The 24773-nt window shown below is 39.0% G+C and overlaps 2 protein-coding genes across 2 annotated transcripts in view; one reads left to right on the forward strand and one right to left on the reverse strand.

The window, feature by feature from the left end:
* The window catches only part of LOC126291671 (uncharacterized), a 244002-nt gene that overhangs the window by 205038 nt on the left and 14191 nt on the right, over positions 1 to 24773 (forward strand). The gene's annotated exons all lie outside the window — the stretch shown is intronic.
* LOC126291670 (uncharacterized) lies at positions 3533 to 5363 on the reverse strand. Its single transcript, XM_049985250.1, has 2 exons — positions 4983 to 5363; positions 3533 to 4717 (listed from the first exon to the last, which is right to left on the reverse strand). The coding sequence occupies exons 1-2, from the start codon at positions 5267 to 5269 to the stop codon at positions 3589 to 3591; spliced, it is 1416 nt and encodes a 471-aa protein (XP_049841207.1). The 5' UTR covers positions 5270 to 5363; the 3' UTR covers positions 3533 to 3588.

Genomic DNA, 24773 nt, shown 5'->3' on the forward strand with positions numbered 1-24773 from the left:
GGTCATATGACTGTCTGGTATCAGTTCTAAGACACTTACAGTGCCCCAAAATGAAGACAAGTGAGCTCTTTCAAGTGGGTAATTGATATTTTATCTGGTGAGCTTGGTATCACTGTTCACTGCTTCTCTTGCAGCACAGAACCACCTCTGCAGATGGTGTGCCTAAGGCTCAGTTGTGCAGCAGTGCCTGCTCGAGAGATAGCTTTCTTTCACCCTGGTGGTGGAAGGAATTGCCAATGTTTGTCTGGGAAGGGGAAAGAGAGATGGCATACAGTTCCTGATCACCATACTTTGTGCCAATGTCAAGGGTTAAATTCCAAGATTCTTCATGTCACCTCATGGTGTGGAGACATATGAAATATTCATAATTCTCAATCCAAAGATTGGTTGGTATACCTCATATGAGCCTGCTCCAACATCATCTCTGATCTACCTATAGTATTGCAGTCTAGGTCTTTCCCTAACTCTCTGCTTAAACCATTTCCTCCATTACATTAACAAGTAAACTATTTCTTCAGTGGAAGTGGTAAATTAACTGATCTCTCCTTATCTGTAAAGTTTGTAGCACAGATCATTACTCACTTTTTCTACTCAGAATATCTTCATTTGTGAGATTTGCTATCAACAAGATCTTTTCTATCCAGCACCATATTTTCAATGCCTTCAGACATGTCATCTTGTGCATTAGTAGTTCACACTATAGTGATACATCTGTCATGTGGGATGTGAGGTTCAGCAGTCCCCTTGCAGATAAGTAGGCTACATGTCAGCACCCTTTCCCCTGTATGGACATCCATAACAAACACCCATACAACACAAATACACACTGGACACATTATACCAAGTGGGAGGAAGACAATAGCACATCACTGAGACCTTACCCAGGACAGGATAATGTTCCCACTCTCAAAGCTCCAGTTAAAGTGTTAGTCTCACAGAGGTGCACATTATGCCATTCCAAGCCAATAGCAACAACCTGTTAGTGCCAAAAATAGACAATAATTGTCACATACTACATGAAATGCACTGCATGAAATTCCTTGTGGTTTAGTAGGATGGAAAGTTAAAGTAGACTCAACACACAGACAAAACAATCAAGAAGCTAGGTTCAGCATATTATGTCCTTTGAAGCCTCTCTTATTCTGATTGCCTAAATATGAGAGTATTGGATTATTTTGCATCTTTTTAATCTTGATGTCTTATAGAATTACCTTCCGTGGCAATGCAACTAAAGTAGATTAAGTGTTTCTTCAGCAGAAGTGAACAGTAAGAATATTGTTTAAAGCTGATAAGTGTACATCTTGTAGAATACTTTTTAGGGATTGGAATTATTGCACTCGCTTTCCAATATATTTATCATACTCTTAATCATGGTCTCCCCCCCCCCCCCCTCCAAATTAAAATCAGTTTCAGCTGAATCACAATACAAGACACAAACATAATTTTTCATGTAGACATTGCCTCCATGTTTATGATTCAGGAGGGAGCTGTGTACTTATGTACTCTGCAGGTAAGAGTTTCATTAAGTGTGTACATAACATGAAGCAAGAAGCTGTGAATCCCTATTAATTCAAAAGAAAAAGAAAACAGTACCTCATTGGAAACTACTTTCACAAATTATTTGAATATCCAGATTCAGGGACTGTAAGGTTCTGTTAGATACATGCCACTAGCACAGTTTATCAAGCTGGAGGACAGCTAATGATGCACTATAAACAAGATTCAGTATTTACAGATGTAAAACATATTTTCTTTGGAAAATATCTTTGTAATCAAGCAAATATTATGCTGCTTATAGTAGATAAATGTAGCAGCTTTCTCAATAATTGCATCTATTAAATTTAGATGGTATAAGCATGACTCACATTAAGCACTATAGTGGTATTTTATTGTTAATGCTGTGTGCAGATTAAGTTTCTATAATTTCCTTGTATTTTGGTGCAGTATACCTCGACTCAGTCTACATCCATGAAAGTCATCATCCTTGATGGGATTTACAAAACACAATGAATGAATAAATGAGTAGAAACTTAATCCCTGTATTGCATTTACATTAAACTATCATTAAACTGTTTAGTATTACTCGTGTTCATTCTAGCTAAATATAACCAAGTAAATTACAAAAAAATGTTGCCACATTGAAAGAAGATGTTGTCTTCTCAGTTATATTAATTAGCAATTGTTCATCTCCTGTTTTCAGTATAATATTTACTTCACATCATTATTAGCCTTTTTCCCTGTGGTTGGCACATCTCATATCTCTTCCCTCCCCCCCCCCCCCCCAAGTCCTTATCTTCCTCCCACATCTACCTGTCCACCTCCTCCTCCATCTTTCTTTGTCCATCTTGTCTGTCCCATCTTTTACAGCATATACTCCTCATTCCCTCTCTGTCTGTCTGTCTCATCCTCCTCCACAATTTATCTGTCCTTCACCACCACCTACTCTCTCTCTCTCTCTCTCTCTCTCTCTCTCTCTCTCTCTCTCTCTCTCTCTCTCTCTCTCTCTCTCTCTCTCCATCTTATACTTCGCCCCCCCCCCCCCCGTTCTCTCTCTCTGTCTGTCTATCATCTCCCCCCCCCCCTCTGTCTGTCAGCCTTCTCCTCGGTCTTTTCTCTATCCATCTCTTAACCACCCCACCCCCCTCAGTATCCAACTTCAAGCTTCCTATCTATGCTCAGCTGTGTCCTTCCAAACATGTAGCCCCTACAAGGCATGCTGATACTACCCACACAACATGCCTGCCGTGCAGGCACACATATCTCAGCTACTAGGGGATCTAGGACCATGCTGATTTTTGTGTAGGAAGCAGTATGTGTACCAAATTTGGTTAAGTCCAGTCTAGCAATGTAGAAGATGCTGGATATACATAATTTGTTTTTTAGCAAATCATTACCCACACCTTTAAATAATGAGTCCTGTTTACAGTACATTATTACTTATCAGGCATTTTTACAGTGGACAATGCTATGTCCTAGTGGTTACCAAAACTTTTCAATCTTTGGATCTAGATATTTGGGTAATTTGTGAAGAGTGGCTAACAAGCCTTATTTTTCCTTTCTAGGGCTGTCAATTTCTAGCTTAAGATTAGATAAGTGTTAGTTGAATATCTTTGCACCGAAGTATAGATCTCTACTCTGAACTTTAGATAAGGTGGCAAAGTCAATGGTTTCTTCACCAATCCTGAATGAATTCTCAAAGGATACGGGGAGTGGAGTCAGCAAGGTCAGCCCCCTGATACCCCCCCCCCCCCACCCTTTGATAGATAGACAAGGAGTGAGTGGTGGTGTTGAGGGAGGGGGAGGGGGGGGGTCGAAAACTCACTTTCTCATGCATTGCCCTGACCGTACACATGTGTGTACTGCTTTATATGATGTGTCCTTGAAAAGACTGGAGGATTTGTGCAATCAAAACTGACATGTTCATGTTGAATTGTGGTGCTTATTCCTACCAATTCCATATCAAATGTCATAGAAAATTTGATGTTCAAAAGGGCCAGATGTAAAACTCACAATGTGTCATCAGAAAAAATGATTACAAATTTAAATATTTATTAACATTTCTAATGCTGAATTGCAAAAACAAATAACTCAATCAGAATCACTTTCATTGTATTCATCATCTGTGCATAAGTCCTTATTATCATCACTACTGTCCGATTCAGCAGTGTTAATCATGATATCTTCTATTGCATGTTCAACGAGAGCGTCACGCCTCCAGTAATCTTCTTCCAGTTGTTGCATATTGGTGCAGTACCCTTCCCAGTCATCAGCGGTAACTAACAGAAGGGTTTCACTGACAAGTTGAAGCAGATCATCATTCAACAAGTCACTTGTAACACTGAGCTCCCTTAACAATCTTTTCACTTTCGCCCATGCTAATTCCATTGCACTCAAATTACAGTTGTGTGGTGGCAAGCGGACAACCAAGTGGCCTTTCTCTTTCGCCATTTCGTCAATCACAAATGACTTCTCACTAGGGCAGTGTTCTTGAATTAATGAGAACAGAACCTGTTTCCTCATGCTTTCACTACAAGGGACATGCCTCTTTTGGAGCCACTGCAGCATCCTCATCTTTGTATGATAACATGTGGGTGTTTTGTCCACCTGCCTGTTGTGATATGGAGCATTGTTAATCACTATGACTGCATTTGGTGGAAGATTTGGGAGAACCATGGTCTCAAACCAGTTCTCAAAGATTTCCGAAGTCATTTGACTACGGTAGTCTCCTTTTGCAGAGTTTGCCCAGAAATTTAGCTGAGCTTCCCTGATGAATCCCTTTCTCGATCCAACACTTCCTACGATAAGTCTTTTAGAGGAAGTTCCCCATCCTGCAACGCCTGCTGCAGCGTTCTTCGGCCAGCATTTCCCAACTGCCAAATTGCTGTCTATCCAAGTTTCATCAACATAGAATATTTCTTTGGCTGCTGCTCTACTATGTCTCATTTGTACAATAAAATGCGACCGCCAGCCAGAAATATCACTACGTTCTAACAATAACCTTCTCTTATACTGCCTATCTTTCCATATGAATCCCATGGACAGCAAAGTATTCCTCAAAGATGTAATAGACCACGTCCAACCAATCTTTTCCTTAAGTATTGGCCGGAGTTTCCGCAGACTGGGAGCGATCTTCTGCACCAAATAGAAGTCTTCAATTGTTTGTTTCACAACACTCCTATCAAATTCATTCCATTGGATTCTCCCAGTAGCTTTTGGCCTAAGTGAGAGAGAATTAAAAAACAAAACAAAAAAGTTAGAATGCAAGACTGTGCTTTGTGCAGAGAATTTAAAAAACAAAAAGGATGGTTAGAAAGCAGGACTGCATTTTATGCAGAACTAAGGAATATTATGCTAAGAGTTTCTACAGTCAGCATGATGATTTTGCACACACAAACAACAGAAGGCATATTTTAAATAAATTCATACATGTCTCGGGCTCTTTAAGTGATCTTTGGAAGTGAAATATTTGAAAAGAGATTTACCTCTTTTTGCCTGGAGTTTCTGGTAATTTCCCAGGATTTTCTATGCAAAATTTCCTAATTCTTCTTACGGTACTGATGCTTGCTCCTGTGTACGTCGCTGTTCGGTTCGCCGATTGAGTGAGAGGTTGGAATAGGTATTTCCTTTCGCATTCCTGTTCGCAACATTCGACTATGTTATTAATTATTCTTCGGGCTTCACCCCGTAAAGTACATCTTCTGCTCATGCGAGGAATGGAAAGAATAGAAAGTGCTGCTCGCGACGGGCCAGGATGCACTTCGTTACTCATTAAGAGATTATTAACTTGCGACTCAGCACGACGTTGCAGAACAATTCCTTCTTCCTTCGTAGTGGCTAATGGCTATTTAGTACACTAGTGAGGTACTGCGTTTTTAGGCCGTTAATGTTGGCAGTGGCCAAAAACAAAACAGTTTCGCCCCGAAGTCGACTGGCCTGTGCCGTTCGCCGAGAGCCAATCAAGATGTGTGGAGTTCTGGTTCAAGACGTTGTGAACAAACAGTAACTGAAATTTTTTTTCTGTCTTCTGTCGTGAATATGTAGATCAGGGTACAGCTGAAAATGGTTTTTTTTTTATCAGCAACAAAAACCCTTATGGAGCATATGAACGGAGAAAAAAAACACTGAGGAATAATTTTTTTCGTAAACCAAATAGTGTTTTCAAAAATAATATCCTAGTATGTCTGGAACAGAAAATTTTTCAAATGAGTGTGTTCTTTGGCGATTTTTGCGATTATGGGACGTCTCACCATTGTACTGTCACTCAGATACATTTATAGGTTAGACGCAGCCGTTTACAACTTCGTGGTTGCACAAGCTCGTGCATTTACAGCTCTCTGTACGGAGATGATGTGTGTTAGTTCAAAATGCGACGCACCGTCGTCGTTCAAAAAAACCTAAGTTTTAATATCCGAGTTTGTGGTACAAACAATCAGCAGATTTGTGCAGTTACTACTTTTGTCTAACTTATGTGGAACTATTAGACTCTTTTCAACTGCCAAGCTATTACGATTTGTGTAATGGCTTTGATATAATCGGCCTCCATTTCTGTGGCAGTAAACGTTGCATCTATCGTGAAATCTTTGCGAATAGGTAGTTAAGGTGAGATAAATTGTACATGCAAACCATGGGAACGTCTTCTTTCATTAAAAAATGATGTGATCATCCGACAAGAATGTGACTTTCGCTATAATTCTGATAAATATTTTTTATAAACAATTTTATGTGATCTCTTTAAAGCGCTCATTGTGATACTTTTTCACATATCTGTACAGTTGGTACACATCATCAATGGCTTCAACATTAAATGTTTCGATCAACTCTCTATTGATTGGCCCAAAAATTAAGTAGGATTTTGCAACAGCTTCATGTCTTTCAATAGACACCAGTATCTGTCAGCTCCTAATCACTTGAAAAACCTCATCCCAACTTCCATTAAATTTTTATCGTCGTCATATTGTAGAACGACTTTTGCACCATCCTAAATAGTATGCAGGCTAATTGGTACAGCTGTTTCATTACATTGGTGTCCGTTTTTTTTTTTTTTTTTTCCTATGTTGAGAGTGACAATATTTCCTCAAGGAGTGTAAGTTCCTCGAATCTTAACTTGAGGAAATCTCTTTGGGCTTCTTTGCAGAAGTGTCAGCAGTTTATTCAAAAATTTGGGTACTCCAATAAATGCACAACAGCAAGCACAGGTTCTGTGGAAGACCAAGCTCCTACTACAGTAAGTCCTTGTACTACAGAATGGTCGTCTTCGGTAGGGCCTAATGTGAGGGGAGGATGATGCCTTATTTTGAACAATAATTGAGTCTTAATCTCAATCCATATTTGCAGATACTTATTTTGGGTTGTTTGGAAGATTCTTGTATTCCTTGCCACTCTAAGAATATTACTAAAGTCAGTTTTTGATACACTTTTAATATTCTTTCTCTGTCATACTACTAAATGCTTGTGCAAAGCAAGTTTTATCTCACGACTGCAAGAGACATGTAAAATGTGGAGATAATTTAGTGATGGAGATGTGTTTTCTACTCTAAGCACCTCAGTCAGTTTTATATTCATGTGGGTTGCATGACCATCAAACAGAAGCAAGAGGAGACTCGTTGATTTCTAGTGTAAATAGACTGATTAAAAAAGTTTAGTTCAGCATGGTTTGACCTACAAGCATCTTTGATTGTGTTGATCTAAAGACGAAAGTGTTGCTTGTTCGGCATTTCTTCACGTGCCGTTGTCATGGAATTAGCATGTGGGGCACTGCACCTAAAGTAAATGATGTGGTTTTCAGTCTGAAGACTGATTTGTTGAAGCTCTCCATGTTACAGTATTCTGTGGAGCCCTCTTCATCTCTCAATAAATGCTGCAATATAATGACCCTCCCCCCGCCCCCCACACCTCTCTCTCTCTCTCATTTATACTATCCTTTTGAGACAGTGTCCATTCCATGCAACTGCTCTTCCTTGTCCTTTCCTGTCTCCAACATGACTACTGTAACATCGGTAAACCTCAAAAACTGTACTCTCATTTTACAGATTGAATAACTTTCGGGATAGGCTACAATCCTGTGTCACTTCCTTCTCCAACACTGCTTCCTTGGCATGCCCTTTGACTCTTTATAACTGCCATCTGGTCTCCGTTGAAGTAGTAAATCACCTTTTGCTTCCAGTATTTTTCTGCTGCTAACTTCAGAATTTCGAAGTTTATTCTAGTCAACATTGTCAAAAGCTTTCTCTAAATCTACAAATGCTCTAAATCTAGATTTGCCTTTCCTGAACCCATCTTCTTACAGAAGTCATAGTGTGAGTGTACCTTTATTTGTTCCATTTCTCCAGAACCCAAACATCATCTGTTACGTTGACTTCTACCAGATTTTCCATTATTCTGTAACAATTCGTGTTAGTGTTTTGCAGCCATGGCTTATTAAACTGATAGTTTGGTTAAATTCACACATGTTACCACCTGCTTCCTTTGGATTTGGAATTATTACATTCTTCTTGGAATCTGAAAGTGTATTGCCTTATCATTCATCTTGGACACCAGTTGTAGTAGTTTTATCAAGGCTGGTTCCCCCAAGGATATCAGTAGTTCTGAGGGAGAGTATGTTGCCTACTCCAGGGCTTTGTTTCAATTTAGGTCTTCCAGTGCTCTGACAAATTCTTCTCGCATCATCTCTCCTGTCTCACCTTCACCTACATCCTCTTCCTTTTCTATAGTATTGCCTTCAAGTTCATTTTCCTTGTGTATCCCGTCCTCTGGCCATTCCTGCTGAACTGCTTGGCATTTTCTATCAACCTCATTTTCTCAGCATATGTATAAAGTATTTATTCAGCAAAAGTGAGCAGTAGGAATATTGTGTAAAGCTCATAACCTTACATATTGCAGAAGCATACTTGGAAGTTTTATATATACATCCCAATACATATACTCCATAATGGTTTTTGTTTCTGATTAAAGTCAAGTTCAGCTGAGTTATGGTTTACACAAACACAATATGAGGAAAAAATAATAATTTTCATGTAGACTCTTGTCTCCTGGTCTGTGGTTCAGAGTGGAGTTATCTACTAGTATGAAGATATTCAACAAACTCCTGTCCAATATAAAGCAAGAAATAGCAAAACATTGCAAATTAAAAATAAAATTGAAACCATACCTCATTAGCCACTCTTTCAGCAAATTACATGAATATCTAGATTCACATAATGAAAAATTCCTATAGCTACATGGCAAGTAGCAGTGTTTGCTGGAAAGCTGCAAAACAAACATGCTGCAGATAGAACTCAGTATTCACATGTGTAGGTACTTGTTTACTTTGAAAACTACAGTTGTAATCTAATAAATATTAAGCTTTTGATATCAGATAAACAAGTTCTATAGTACAGGTTGTCCGTAAAAGAATCTTCTGCACTGTATATTTTAACATTTTAATTTTCACTATTTACAATAAATTGACATCGAATTGAAGACAAACTTTTCCTAGTTTTTCTTGCAAATGTTAAGTATATAACCATTACTTATATGACCAACCTAAAATCAAGTTCTTCCCACAGTTTGGTTAACAAATCTGGGGTTATGGAAGCAACAGCCTCTTCACCTCTGTGTCTCATCTCTGCCAAATTATTAGGTAGTGGCAGAAGGTAGACCTGATCATTTATGAAGCCTCAAAGGAAAAAATTATATGATGTGAGGTCAGGTGAATGTGAAGGCCAGTGGGAAAGAGCTCTGTCACACTGACCATTAATGACCAATCTAACGGTCAGGGTCTGCAACATTCAGTCACTCTCAGACAAAGAGATGCCAATGGGGAAGGACACCATCTTGCCAAATAAAGTTTTCAGGTTCACCTAATTGGGGAAAGAGCCATTATTACAACATATTCAGGTAAGCCACCCCTGTTACAGTAGTTTCAGTGAAAAAAGTGGTCCTTACATTTGCGCCTGGGCACAGCGCAGAAAGTGATTAATTGGGGAAGCACTTTAATATTTTACAAGTTCATGAGGACACACTAACTCCCAGATATCAACAGTATGGGTACTTATTGTAAAGCACAATATTAAATTATGACCATAAACCACGATTCCAATTTGGCGCATATAAAGTTGGTACGTACACCTTATGGGGACGAAAATACATCGAAAAACAAACACGCACACTTTCCACAAAAAGCCAAATGGCACTATCGGGACAAGCACCGGATTGGGTGGGGGCAAACTAAATATAAACAAATGTAGACACCCACCCCCATACAATTCCACAAAAAACGACGAAAAAAAAAGACATCAAAAACTCCCCAAATACCACTAAATATAATTATCATCTGGAATGGGACACTTCCCTTGACCTATATAGCTCAACAGCAGCTCCCGATCCCATAAATTAGGATCAAACACTTCCCTTGGCCTATATAGCACAAAAACATCTCCCAATACCAATATCAACATACACAGCCACACATTGGGATTGAACACTTCCTTTGACCTGCGAACTGTTAATTTTATCCGTCTTATCCATTCCTGAACAAAAAACAAACAACCGATTAATTTTACTAAAATTACCATTCGATCTACAGCGAAAAACACTAAATTAACCCTCACACAAAATCGTTAACTCACTGAAACAAATTCCAGTTCAAACACAGCCGACACTAACAATTCTGGATAATGAGCAAAAGCAAACTGAGCCCATTACACCACACAAACGAAAACCCTGAACATACCACCAGAGAGCACAACAAACCACAACACGACGACATGTACAAACACGCCAAACTCCGCGCCGTCATGACGTCACACACGAGAACAGCCGTACGTCACGGGTCAAAGCCAACGCGTGGTAGCAGACGCTTCTGTCGACCCCCATCTATTAAGTAGGAGACCTGGGTTTTAATCCTGGTCGGGCACAAATTTTCAACTTTCCCCATTGATTTCAATCAAGGTCTGTAACTCCTTTGTGTATTAATACACAGTAATTCATTGAAATTTCCATGATTTGCCCTGCTGGGACATTCTGGAACAATGAGATGAGCAGTTTGTTTGGCTGCTCCACAATTGTGCTTTGGAGCTGGAGCTTTACCCCATCTATAAAGAATCTCCACTCTGCTGTTACGATTGGTGCATATTTGTTAATTGTTTTCCATATTCTGCATGGCTGGTTGAAGGTAGTATGTTTCCTTCTTACACAGGGCAACTTATGGCAATGTGTAGGACAAGTCTCTTATATTCTCATTTAGATGAAGGGTTACCTCATCACTGAACACCACATAATCAAGAAAGTCATCTTCCCTCTGCAACACTTTATCGGTGAAGTTATAATGTAGACAATTGTCATCTGCTTAAAGCATTTACCAACTTTAACCAGTATGGATGCATTTCAAAGTTTTCTTAAAACCTTCTGCACTGTTGTCTTTGGTGACTGAAGTTCAAGACGTGCTTCCTGAGCAGACTTCTTAGGACTGCAAAGGTAACATGCTCTGACACATTCAGGCTGTCCTTTGCTTTTCCCTTTACACTCACATACAGTCATTTAGGACAGACTATACCATCGACAGATGTTTTCGCCACATGGGAGATCAGTATTAAACTTTAAATGAGACACGCATGTTGAACTGAAATTACAGGTTCATGATATTTCAAAATAACAGGAATCTTTCTAATTTACTTGATTATAACAAGATTTCTTAAATGCGAATAACATTCTGTTGTTGGTGATAGTCTATTCCTAATACAGCATACAGGTTTAATTTTCTTTTGTTTCCTTGTCTTGTTGTTTGTTCACTCTTGATGGGATCCCTGGAACATGATGAATGAATCAGTGAACTAGTTTTGTTTTGTGGCAGTTATACTTTTATTTGGAAATCAAAAACTTGATGCTGCATGAGCAAGAGAAAGGTGTGTGTTGGAAATTACTGGGAGGAACATGAAAACAAACAAAATGGATCAAGGTACGGACTGAAATTGAAAACTTAAATGTGATTGTAATGGAAGTGACATGAAGGTGGCCAGGTCATTTAGCCTGGTAAATGAATGGCAGATAAGCCAAGGAAGTGTTTTGGTGAAATCTGAGAGAAGATAAAAGTCCATGGAAATGTGTTCCAACTGAAATTAGTTAAATGACACGTAGGAGCACCATTCCTTTGCATTACTGTCAATTGTGAAGCATGTCAAATGGTTAATGATTATAACTCCCGTATCAGCTGTACGATTTTCTGAAGACGTGTTGTGAAGCGAAATGCAGCCTGATCATTTTACTTTCTTTAATACACAGAACAGTGTTGCTTTCAGTATTCAGTTATCGTGTGTGTGTCCGTAACACTTTTTATAAATCTCATAATACTTCTTTGAAATAATTTCTCAGTACTGTCAGGTGATGGCTGATTGTTACTGCCGGCAAGCAGCAACTGGTAGCGTCCATACAGAAATGGACAGTCTTCTTATGGAGGTCTTATCCAGAAGTCACCTGTGCACAATTCGGTCGATTGCAGGCGGGTGACAGTAGCGTGTTTGGAGCGTGCTACTGAGAGTGGAGCTGTGGCCTTCCACTCAATGCATCTGATCACTAGTGCTACTACTGAGTGCCACTTTTTAAATGTGTGCCAGCTTTGACATACCTTTTTTTTCAATAATGCATACTTTGAACAAACAGGCAGAATTTCCATGGTGCGTAATTATTTTGTAGAGGGTTCTGAGGAGAATGCACTGCATCTGGCAGCTTAAAAACATTCTTGCCTGTAGTGGTACACAATAGGACAAAAACCAAAAATGAACTATGAAAGAATTACTTGCATGGGTTGGAAACTGGCAGATGTGACGTACACGTATAGACAAACAAATGATTACAATTTCAGAAAAATTGGAAGTTTTATTCAAGAGAAAGAGATTTACAAACTTGCAAGTCAGTAATGTATTGGTTCAGCTCTGGCCCTGATGGTTTGGCATTGTTGACAGAGTAGCTGTATGCTCTCATGAGGGCTGGATTTTCAAAATCCCGTGCTGGTTTTAGGGCCCTGCCTATAATACTGCAAACATTCTCAACTAGGGAGAGAACCGGTGACTTTGCTGGCCTAGGTAGGGTTTGGTAAGCATGAAGACAAGTGGTAGAAGCTCTCACAATGTGCAGGCAGACATTATCATGCTGAATTGAAAGATCAGGATAGCTTGCAATAAGGGCAACAAAAAAGAGCGGGGCGTATAATATCACCAATGTACCGCTGTGCTGTAAGGATGCTGCAGACGAGAACCAAAGGGGCCAGCCTTAAAAATAAATGGCACCACCCATACAGTCCTTCCTGGTTGTTGGGATGTATGGTAGGCATATCCCATCACTGCCTGAGGCATCTCCAGATACATCTTCACTGGTCATCAGGGCTCACTTGGAAGCAGGCCCCATCACTGAAAGCAATTTTACTCCATTCAATGAGATTCCAGGCCACAGACGTGTCTGGAAATACCCAGGACAGCGGTGGGATACCAACCTGAGTGTCGCCTAGCTAGTAGGGTTGTCTTCGGGCCATTCTTACAGCACAGCAATATGTCGATGATACTCTGGGGCCTCTCTTGTTCCTCCATAATACCCACCTGCCCAAGCAAGAGTTTCTGTTGCTTGTATTTGTGTTCGCCAGACACTGTCTTTGTCAGCAGGGTCACCAGATCCCTCACCTATTGAGGATGTGTGGAGCATTATGGGCAGCACCCTTCAGCCGTCTTGGGATTCTGATGATGTAAATTCCCAATTGGACAGAATCTGACATCATATCTCTCAGGATGACATCAGACAACTGTTTCTATCAGTGTCAATGTGGACTTGCTCAAGTTGTGGAGCTCATTCTCTTGAAGAAATCATCCAATTTTTCTGAAACTGAAATTGTAATCATTTTTTTGTCTATAAGTGTACATCATATCTGCTGATTTCCATCTTATTCATATAATCTGAATGACAAGTTCATTGGGCATCCTGTCAAAAACTTGTCCAGCTGAGGGAACAAAATGAAGAAATGTAGGCACTCTCTCTCATAGCCTTTGTCCTGTAGTTTGGTTTTATTTCCTCACACATTTAAGGGTCCTCAACAGAAAAATATGTTTGATGTATATTTGTCCCCTGTATATATTTGTTGGGTCCTGTCGGAGAGATGTCAGCCTTAGAAAATGGGGTGTAGGATGTGATTCTTGTGGGTGTGGAATGGTGTATATTGGCTAGACGGGTGGTGCAGCGGAAGACTAATGCAAAAGACTGATGTGATGAACACTGTTGTCATACAAGTCCAGGCCCTCTGCAAATAAGAGAGAAAAGTGAAACATTAATATCTTCAGTTTTCTCTTTCTGGGATTGTGCGATAAGGGAAGCAACACGTGTTTACTTGTCAGATAATCTCATAAAAAGGGACTTTTTTTATTTATTTTATCTGCTGCAATTTAGTTTTGGCCTGCCATCAACTAGCAAACAGGTTGCATTTTTACAATATTAAATACTTAAAATGATACACTGTGGACACCAGGAGTTGCTACTTACTAGCGGCACCCGCTTCAAAATGCCGAGCAGTTGCTTCAAAGAAATATTGTAGGATTTACAAAACATGATCTGGTGGCAGACTGTAGTGTTGTATACTGAAAATACTCCCTGGGAAAGCCTGAAGAATTATTAATATCACATTGTTTACAGACGTAATCACATCACTATGAAACACTGTAAAATGGATCACTAATATGATACGCAAATAAAAAGATTTTCTAGGAGGTCTCCGAACAAGTTTAATGCACGTGTTAAGGAATTGGCATACGAGACTAGTAGAATCTGTTCTAGAGTACTTCTTGACTGTTTGTGGTTCTGATAGGTGTTGAAAGAATCTAGAAGCACACTGATAGGATTGTAACAGGTTAGTAAAAAGAGGTGCTCTCACTGGAGGAAATTATATTCAGTAGAAGAAAGGTTCTTGCAAATCCTTTCTGAATTCAGGGAACTAGTATTAAAGGTAGACTGGGCAAAAATTGTACTACCAGTACCTCAGTCACTTATCTTGTATGAAACCCAGGTAAGGAATATGAGACAAATGGAGTTATAGGCACAGTAGTTTCCTCCATTCTTCATTTGTGCATGAAGCATAATAAGTGATGGTAACAGTTGTATAAAGTCCCTGCATCGTGAAATGCAGTATATGCTTAAGTAGATGTGATGCTAATATATTGTTTTAGAACAAAAGTTTTATCTAATTGCTGGTGTCTCTCAGATCAGTTCTTAACTCTAATTGGCCAAAAGTATGCAGAAACATATTTCTGTTTGCCCAGAGACAGCAGTCTCATAATTAATGGCAAGTAGGACCATATTTTGTTATTATTCTAAAATATAGTGTGTTAAGATGTACTGCCTGACTGGAAAAGTTGGGGAGCTTGGAACAGTAGGTCAGTCAGGTTCTGGAGTATTGACATAGATGTACTACTTGACAGTGTAGCCCCAAAGAAGATTAGAGCTGTATTTCAAACTCGGCAGAGTTTGAAATGGTGAAACGTTGGAGCTCTGGGATAGATATCTTGCCTGAACAAAAAAAGTAGGAGAACAAATAGGAAAACTGAAACAGCTGGTCAGCCAGTCTAGCTTCACAATGGACCACCCACACTCTAACATCAAAGTGTGTGTTGATAACACCTATGGCAATCAGTAATGGTAAGTTCTGATGACAAAACAGATGTTCTGTACAGTCACTGAGGTAATGATATTTTCGATTTGCTGGAATGAGAAATATTAAGTACTTAGTGTAAGAACAGCCTTAACATAGTGGGTGCTAAGTGCAATCAGACTGAGTTTTTGGGAGAAAATCGCTTGGTTTGCTGAGACAAAGACACACAAATATGTAATAAATAACCTAATACCGAGTTTTCATTTGCTACTTGTGCTGAATCTTTGTGTTTCTGTTACTGGTGTATATAGGACTTCGGATTTGACTAAATGGAAAATAATTAAAACTGAAACTATTAGCTTCTATGTTAACATGGACATCCCACTCCACAACAAATCAGTCTGTCACCACAACCTAAATTTTATATTCATGCTCATTGCCTTCACCAACACAACTAGTCATCATCCAACCTAACATAGATCTCAGGATACACTGCAGACCACTCTATCATCACGACGTAAATTCTGCCTTTGAGACAAAATCAGTAATAATATTTCAGCATGAATAGTGCTTTGTATGTCAGTAAAAGAAATGGCTGTAAGTGAAAGGGCCATCCATAATGTTAATGTTGACATTACCTGGCGTCACTTCATGGAATACTCTTTTGCTGGGAAAATTTCAAGAATCACATCAGAGAAATATAACAACTGAGATTTCCTAATTCAATCTGTAAACCTAAATAAAGGGTGTACAGTAACATATGTATAGTGAAAAGCATTACACAACAATACACTTTGCATTAAGTAGCAAAGTAGGTATAGTCAGTGAACGTGAACTCCATTGTCAAAAATTTTGATGTCATTTAAGGATATATTGTGAGTATTTTTGTATAAGAAACCTGTGGTCTCCAGTGGCTCATAACCAAGTAATAATGTAATTATGATTTATTCTGAAAATATGATGTAATTGGATAGATAAAAAATCTACTCACCAAGTGACAGAAGGAGAACACAGAGGCATTGAAACTCACAAGCTTTTGGAGGCAGTAGCTCTTCCTCCTGGCAGAAGGGTTGAAGGGAAAAAACGGGAGGTCAAGGAAAAGGATTGGTGAGGTTTAGGAATTAAGGAGAACTCAGAAAAGTCTCCCAGAATCCTGGGTCAGGGGAGACTTCCTGGATGGGATGAGAAGGAAAGACTGATTGTTGTGGACACACCAGATGGGATTTGGAAACTTGAAAGCTTAAAGGTGGAAGATAGGTTAATATGAAAGACAGAGATTACTGACAAAGCATCATGCATGAGTTAATAAGCGCAGAAAGCTACGATAGTGGTGAGGAGACATGGTAGCGGTTGTGGGTGGGGAAAAATTGACCAACAGAATTGTTTCTGATAAGAAATGCTGACCCTGAAGAAATTAACATAAATTAAGGTCAGGTGAGTGACAAGAACCAAGGACATGTTGTAACACCAGTTCCCACTGGCAAAGTTCTGAGAAACAGGTGTCTGGGAGAAGAATCCAGATGGCACATGTGGTGAAGTAGGCACCGAGGTCATGACTGTCATGTTGTAGAGCATGCTCTGAAACACCCTCTGCCTATGCTCATTCATGCTCACTGATAACTTGGTGGTAGTCGTGCCAATGTAAAAGGCCTAATAGTGTTTACATAACAGATGGTACATGGTGTGTGTCATTTGATAGGTGGCTCTTCCTTTGATAGTATATGTTTTGCTAGTTACAGGGCTGGTATAGCTGGTGGTAGGAGTGCATAAGGCAAGTTGTACAGTGGGAACGGTCACAGGAGTAGGAGCCATAGGGTAGGGAAATGGGTGCAGAAGGAGCATAGGATATGACAAGCCTATTGGAGAGGTTGGGAGGGTGATCAAAAGCTATTCTAGGAAAACTGTAAGACAGAATGGACTTCATTTCAGGGAGTGATTTTAGGAAGTCATAGCCTTTTTGATGTAACTGTTTAATACATTTGAAGCCAGGATACTCTGAGTGAAAAGAAATGTACTCCTAAGTTGCTTTTTGGAGGGATCAGATGATTTATTCTGCTTGTTAACTCAGTTACCTTTGTTCCTCTGAAAACACCTTCACAACAGTGAATGTAATAAGCAGTCACCTAAACATACAATGCAAAACACACAGTAATGCAACAGTCATCAGACATGTACAAAATTACTGACAAATGATTGACGTCACTGAGGGAATGATTCAGTATAATACCATTTTGCTCCTCTTTTATTGCATTCACTGAATTCTTGCTGAGGAACTTGCCAACAGACTCTTCATTAGTAAACAGTTCCATATTGTCGTTTGCCACTGTTAATGTACAACTAACACTACCAGAAAAACAAATCTGAGACAGAATGGAACATACTGAATCCAAGCTTGATAGCAAATAATGACATGGACATTACTGTTGTCAACAGCTTGCATCATGAGGGAATGTTTGTTTCTAAACAAGAGACACACCGCATCTTGTCAAAATTTGGCCTCTTGTGCACATTTTCAGTCCAATACAAAAATAAATGGAGGTAAGAAGGCAAAAACAAATGAAATTAATTTTGCAGATCTCTTATAGCAAAACACTCATAAATTTTGTTGATGAAATTAAAATTCAGTTCCACTATATATAAATGCAAGCAAGACAATATTAACAGTTTGATGCATCTACAAGTTATGCTTGTAGACTTTTATTTTGTGTTGTTCTTATTTTCTGTTCTCATTATGTGCTGTCTTGGGGACACGAAGACGTGATGTAGCTCTGTTGTTAAAGCACTGGTACTGTGTCAGCAAGGAGCAAGATTCATGTCCTCGACAGATCATTCTGTTCCTGATCTTTCTGTGATTTTTCTAAATTGCTTCAGTTGGATGTTGGGTTTTTCCTTTGAAAAGCCCAGAGATGATTTCCCTGTCCATCCATACCAAATATGCTCTTGTGCTTCATCTCTTATGTCATCATCAACAGCACGTTGAAAACTAGTTTTCTTTCCTTAGTGTTATGAAATCTAAACTTGTTAAAACTTCCAGAATGAATCTTTCACTCTGCAGCAGAATATGTTTGGTTTTGGAACTTCTTGGCAGCTTAAAATTCTGATTTGGGCTCTAACCAGAAACCTTTTTTTTTTTTTTTTTTTTTTTTTTTTCTGGGGGGGTAGTGGTCTTACAAACTCAACTATCCAGGGATGTTCCAAAACCTGTCCTCTCAGTTTAATTTCTGCTTGCTGGATGAGCTACTCACTATGGTCTCTTTAAGCACAAACAAAGCATACTAGCAATAATGTTTAAATTGTTAGAACATCATATGAAAGTGTTATCTAATACCTTCATTCAACATCCATGTAATTTCTTCTTCATGCATATTTTATATGCAGATTATAATGAATGAGACAATTGTAAATGCTCACACCATATATACAGGATGTTACAAAAAGGTACACCCAAACTTTCAGGCAACATTCCTCACACACAAAGAAAGAAAATATGTTATGTGGACATGTGTCCAGAAATGCTTACTTTCCATGTTAGAGCTCATTTTATTACTTCTCTTCAAATCACATTAATCATGGAATGGAAACACACAGCAACAGAATGTACCAGTGTGACTCCAAACACTTTGTAACAGGAAATGTTCAAAATATCCTCTGTTAGTTAGGATACATGCATCCACCCTCCATCGCATGGAATCCCTGGTACGCTGATGCAGCCCTGGAGAATGGCGTATTGTATCACAGCCGTCCACAATACGAGCACGAAGAGTCTCTACATTTGGTTACTGGGTTGCGTAGACAAGAGCTTTCAAATGCCCCCAGAAATGAAAGTCAAGAGGGTTGAGGTCAGGAGAGCGTGGAGGCCATGGAATTGGTCCGCCTCTGCCAATCCATCGGTCACCGAATCTGTTGTTGAGAAGCGTACGAACACTTCGACTGAAATGTGCAGGAGCTCCATTGCGCATGAACCACATGTTGTGTCGTACTTGTAAAGGCACATGTTCAAGCAGCACAGGTAGAGTATTCCGCATGAAATCATGATAACGTGCTCCATTGAGCATAGGTGGAAGAACATGGGGCCAATCAAGACATCACCAACAATGCCTGCCCAAACATTCACAGAAAATCTGTGTTGATGACGTGATTGCACAATTGCGTGCGGATTCTCGTCAGCCCACACATGTTGATTGTGAAAATTTACAATTTGATCACATTGGAATGAAGCCTCATCCGTAAAGAGAACATTTTGCACTGAAATGAGGATTGACGCATTGTTGGATGAGCCATTCGCAGAAGTGTACCCGTGGAGGCCAATCAGCTGCTGATAGTACCTGCACACGCTGTACATGGTACAGAAACAACTGCTTCTCCCGTAGCACTCTCCATACAGTGACGTGGTCAACATTACCTTGTACAGCAGCAACTTCTCTGACTCTGACATTAGGGTTATCGTCAACTGCACGAAGAATTGCCTCGTCCATTGGACGTGTCCTCATCATTCTAGGTCTTCCCCAGTCGCGAGTCATAGGCTGGAATGTTCCAAGCTCCCTAAGATGCTTTGAACGTCTTCCTGTCGGGACACACTGTCTCGATACAAATTTACCGCACCATGGCTATTGTCACGTGCTAATCCATACATCAAATGGGCATCTTCCAACTCCGCATTTGTGAACATTGCACTGACTGCAAAACCACGTTCGTGATGAACACTAACCTGTTGATGCTACGTACTGATGTGCTCGATGCTAGTACTGTAGAGCAATGAGTCGCATGTCAACACAAGCACCGAAGTCAACATTACCTTCCTTCAATTGGGCCAACTGGCGGTGAATCAAGGAAGTACAGTACATACTGATGAAACTAAAATGAGCTCTAACATGGAAATTAAGCATTTCCGGGCACATGTCCATATAACATCTTTTCTTTTTGTGTGTGAGGAATGTTTCAATACTATAAAAAGGATAGATTGCTACTCACCATAAATATGTCATACTGAGCTGCAGACAGGCATGGTTAAAAGACTGTCACATATAAGCTTTCAGCAAAATCCTATTCCAGAAAAGAGAAATAACAGTTTTTTCATTGTGCCTGTCTGCAACTCAAGGTGTCATCTTTATGGTGAGTAGCAATCTACCCATTTCATAATACCGTTGAAATTCTAAGTAAAATTGACCTCATTTAGCACATGAATCCATAATTAATTTATTTTGTCTATGATTTCATCATTTTTGTTATTGATGTAACAATACATTTTGAATTAAGGAATGATTCAACATGGTATTGCATAGTGAGATTAGATACTACAAAAATTATGTTCATCTATTCGTGAAGTATGCAGTAATGTTTGTAGTATCAAAATACCTATAATAAAGAAATGTGGGAACATTATAAATGAATGTAACCTTAAACTGATTTTAAGATCTCTGCTGGTTAATTAAAAGTAAAAGCTAAGTTATTCAACATGTTATATGGTATATGTTTGTTGGATAAAAACTTTACTTTTGTCATCACACTTGTTTTTATTTGTAATCATATTTGCTAATAAACAGAAAAAATATTAATTACTAACAGGAATTTCTCAGGTTCACTACAGCTTTTAAAAAATACGAGGCTGCCTAATAAAGCTTATTACACATGCAAAAGTCATCATGTAGACGTCACCTGCTATGTTTTTCTCGATGACAGTTGTTCACAAGAGACCGTGTTATCACCAGGAGTGCCCCAGGGAAGTGTGATAGGACCACTGTTGTTCTTTATGTACATAAATGATTTGGTGGACAGGGTGAGCAGCAATCTGCAGTTGTTTGCTGATGATGCTGTGGTGTACACTAAGGCCTCGAACGTGAGTGGCTGCAGAAAGATACAAGATACCTTGTACAAAATTTCTCACTGGTGTTATGAATGGCGGCTAACTCTAAATGTGGAAAAGTGTAAGTTAATGTGGATGAGCAGGAAGAACAAAACTGTAATGTTCAGATACAATATTAGTAGTCTCGTTCTTGACACAGTCAAGTCATTTAAATATCTACACGTAAACCGAGGGAGGTGGCGCAGTGGTTAGACACTGGACTCGCATTCGGGAGGACAACGATTCAATCCCGCGTCCGGCCATCCTGATTCAGGTTTTCCGTGATTTCCCTAAATCGCTCCAGGCAAATGCCAGGACGGTTCCTTTTGAAACGGGCACGGCCGATTTCCACCTCCGTCCTTCCCTAATCCAATGAGAGCGATGACCTCGCTGTCTGGTCTCCTTGACTTGGGTTTATTGGGAGAATTTTTAGGAAAGTGTGATTTACCTGTAAAGGAGACTGCATATAGGATGCTAGTGTGACCTATTCTTGAGTTTTGCTCAAGTATTTGAGATTTGTACCAGATCAGATTGAGGGAAGGCATTGAAGGAATTCAGACACTGGCTGTTATATTTCTTACCGGTAGGTTCAAACAATATATAAGTGAGGTGCTTTGGGAACTGAAATGGGAATCCATGGAGGGAAGGTGACATTCTTTTTGAGATACGCTACTGAGACAATTTAGCGAACCAGCGTTTGAAGCTGACTGCCAAACAATTCTGCTGCTGCGACCATACACTGCATTTAAGGATCGCGAAGATAAGATAGAGAAATTAGGGCTCGTATGAAGGTACATACACAGTCATTTTCCCCTCACTATATTTGCAAGCGAGACGGAAAGGAAATGACTAGTAGTGATGGGGTACCCTCCATTGTGCACTGTATAATGTAATTGGATAGATAAAAAAAAATCTACTCACCAAGTGGGGGCAGAACACACACATAAAAAAAGATTATACTTGTGCAAGCTTCTGGGGTCAGTGGCTCCTTCTTCCAGTAGAAGGGTTGAAGGGGAAGGAAAGACAGGTGAAAGAAAAGGATTGGAGATGCCTTGGAAAAGGGGTAAATTTCCGAAAAGTCACCCAGAACCATAAGTCTGGGGAGACGATCCGGACAGGATGACAAGAAAAGAACAAGTATATCTCAATGTGTAGATTATCTTTTCTTTTATTCATTTACCATTGTCTGCTAGTAAAAGGCGCAAGGACTGCTTGAATTTTAAGGAAATAATATCAGATGCTTCAGTCTTGAAAATTTGTATGTTTGTTACACTGTGTATTCTGGGTCAATATTCAGAGAGAGACATTGGCAGTTAATTGTCTATCCATTGCACCAGCTGGACATAGCTTATGGAATGCTTCAAAGTTTTCGCTCATTGCCAGTTCCTCTCATTGCATTAAGAACTTAGCACACATTGCACTACCAGTAAAGACATTTCGTATCCTCCTTGGTTTATTTGGAACCTCACAGTAAATGTCATGTAAATATTTTTATAAGCAAAATTATGAACACCAGAAGACTTGCTGTGCTTAACTAAAATATCACAAGCCACTTTGCTTATCCAATATCTCACAGCACCAAAATAACAATGAGAAATGAGACTTCACTGACAGAGAGACAGGTAAGGTCATCTATTAATACTAGAGAACACTAAGATATGTGTGGTACCTAAAAAAGATCTGCTTGGTTGGCAAAAAACATCTGCTTGATTATCAGTATTAACAAGCAAGCTGAAGTATTGAGCTGTTAATTGGCTGTTTCCACAGACAACTGGAAAATGTGGGACAAGTTTTCCACTGTGTTAGCAAAGTATTGATAGAACAACTACAGCATCACAATATTAACCACAAAGGAAAGGCTTGTCTTTTTTCTTGTTTTTGATGTACAGGTACACACATTCACTTATTTACATATTCCTTGTATCACTTGTTTAACATGTATGAGTGACATGGTAGGTCTCAATTTACACACTATTTAACATAACTGATATTCAGACACAGTTACATTCTGCCTTCTTACACACGAGTTCATAAAACAGTGAAATATATTTAGTTTAATAGTAGAAGTAGCTCTTTGTTAAAAGACCCTATACCAAGAGCTGCTTTAAAAAAATATTCAATTGCGGTCCAGTATTTGTGCATTGAGCTGCCTGGGTAGTAGTCTGATAATTAAATATTTTACATGGAGCTCATGGTGTAGAGCAATATGTCATTTAGAAAATACAACCTGTGGAGCACCAAGCAACAAGTTTTTCACAGGCGTATCTCTGTGATTCTTCTGTGCTACATAAAATAAAAAATTTGAAAATGTAGAACAGAGGGAGTTACAGAACAACTCTTTTCAGCTGTACATCACAATTATAATGTTACCTCAATCATTTTATATATTCACCTCACAGTGTTACTTCATCACACATTGCTACATAAAAATAAAGTACGTTTCTGTGTTGATTGTACCCCTCTGAGAGTGGTAACAAGAATGGTTGAAATGAAGGGTTTTACAAGCTCCAAGCTCCAGAACAAATTGATTTCATTTTTGCAGATCAGATCCTCTTCAACATGAGAGAGAGAGCAAGGGGGGGGGGGGGGAGGGAGTTAATAATTAAAAGAGGGGCCATATATAGAGAAAACCAGGCAATTCCACAAAATAAATTACTTTTAATTCTTCTGTTGCTGTATGTCTGTTAGTATTGATTATTATAATCAATTCACATACAAAATGGATGATTCTGTTGCCTGTTAATGGAATATATGTTTCTGGAATTTAAAATAGCTGTGTCACATTTGCTGTCCTAGAGTAAGAAATGTCTTAAGAGATGCATTGTTCACTAACTAGAATAGTAAAGTAAATAACAATACAAAATTAGAATTAAATAGATTGATATTATAATGAAGGAAAATGTGAGATGTGGCGTATCGCATACTGAACTTCAAAACCTGGTCTTCTGCCACACAACAAGGTTTGTTTACAAACTGAAAATACTATACAGCTGACAAACAATAATAGTTGTAATATTTCCGGCATACCATTGACTTGCTGGGGCAACATATTGAGGTCAGTATATATCAGTATTTCAGCATCTCACATCCGGAACTGTTGGGCTCACTTTCTGTAGAAGCAGCTAATGAGAATAAAAGTGTTGGAACATCACTCGCATACTACAGCTTCCGTATTTTATTTTTCTTAAATTAGCTAGAGAAGCGACACAGAACTATTTGGTGTGTCTGAAAATGTAGGTAAACACCTGTGATTTCAGGAATACATTGGTCTACAGAAAAATCCTCAAGGTCAATGTATGACTCTCAGAGCTATTGTTAGAATGCACACTCACTACAAATGCCTAGCCAGATTCCTCTCAAGTTTCTCACAGGCAAATAAGGAATTTCTGGGAACATTCCAAATTCTCCTCTCCTGCAAATTAAAATGTTAAACATTCTTTCACAATGTAATTGTTTCACATCACAGTTACTTCTCACAGTGAAAGTGTAGCGTGTGTAAAATTCTTTAATGGATGATGATGATAGCTGTTTATGTGTGAAGCATCCACAGATGAAAAAATAAATTCATGAAATATCCATTTTTAAGTTAGTTGTGTCAACACCCCTGATACTTGCACAGATGACTGCAAATCACATTACTACAGACTTAAATGGTGATGCTCTGAAAGACAAACTGCAGCTATCCTAAGCAAGAAGACATCATTTCATTTTTTATTTCCACGTGGATTGAATCTGTACAAGTTTTTGTACAGTTTTTATGGGATAGTTCAGTACAACACACACACACACACACACACACACACATGAAACACAACCACATAACAAAAGTAT

The sequence above is a fragment of the Schistocerca gregaria genome, chromosome 9 (assembly GCF_023897955.1).
Source record: "Schistocerca gregaria isolate iqSchGreg1 chromosome 9, iqSchGreg1.2, whole genome shotgun sequence".
Taxonomy (NCBI): domain Eukaryota; kingdom Metazoa; phylum Arthropoda; class Insecta; order Orthoptera; family Acrididae; genus Schistocerca; species Schistocerca gregaria.

What these genes read in the sequence shown, in the direction of transcription:
- LOC126291670 (XM_049985250.1), bottom strand. Translation starts at nt 5,269, where the DNA reads ATGAGTAACGAAGTGCATCCTGGCCCGTCGCGAGCAGCACTTTCTATT. An exon ending in GAAACTCCAGGCAAAAAGAG is followed by an intron (nt 4,718 to 4,982) that starts GTAAATCTCTTT and finishes TCTCTCACTTAG; the next exon opens with GCCAAAAGCTACTGGGAGAA.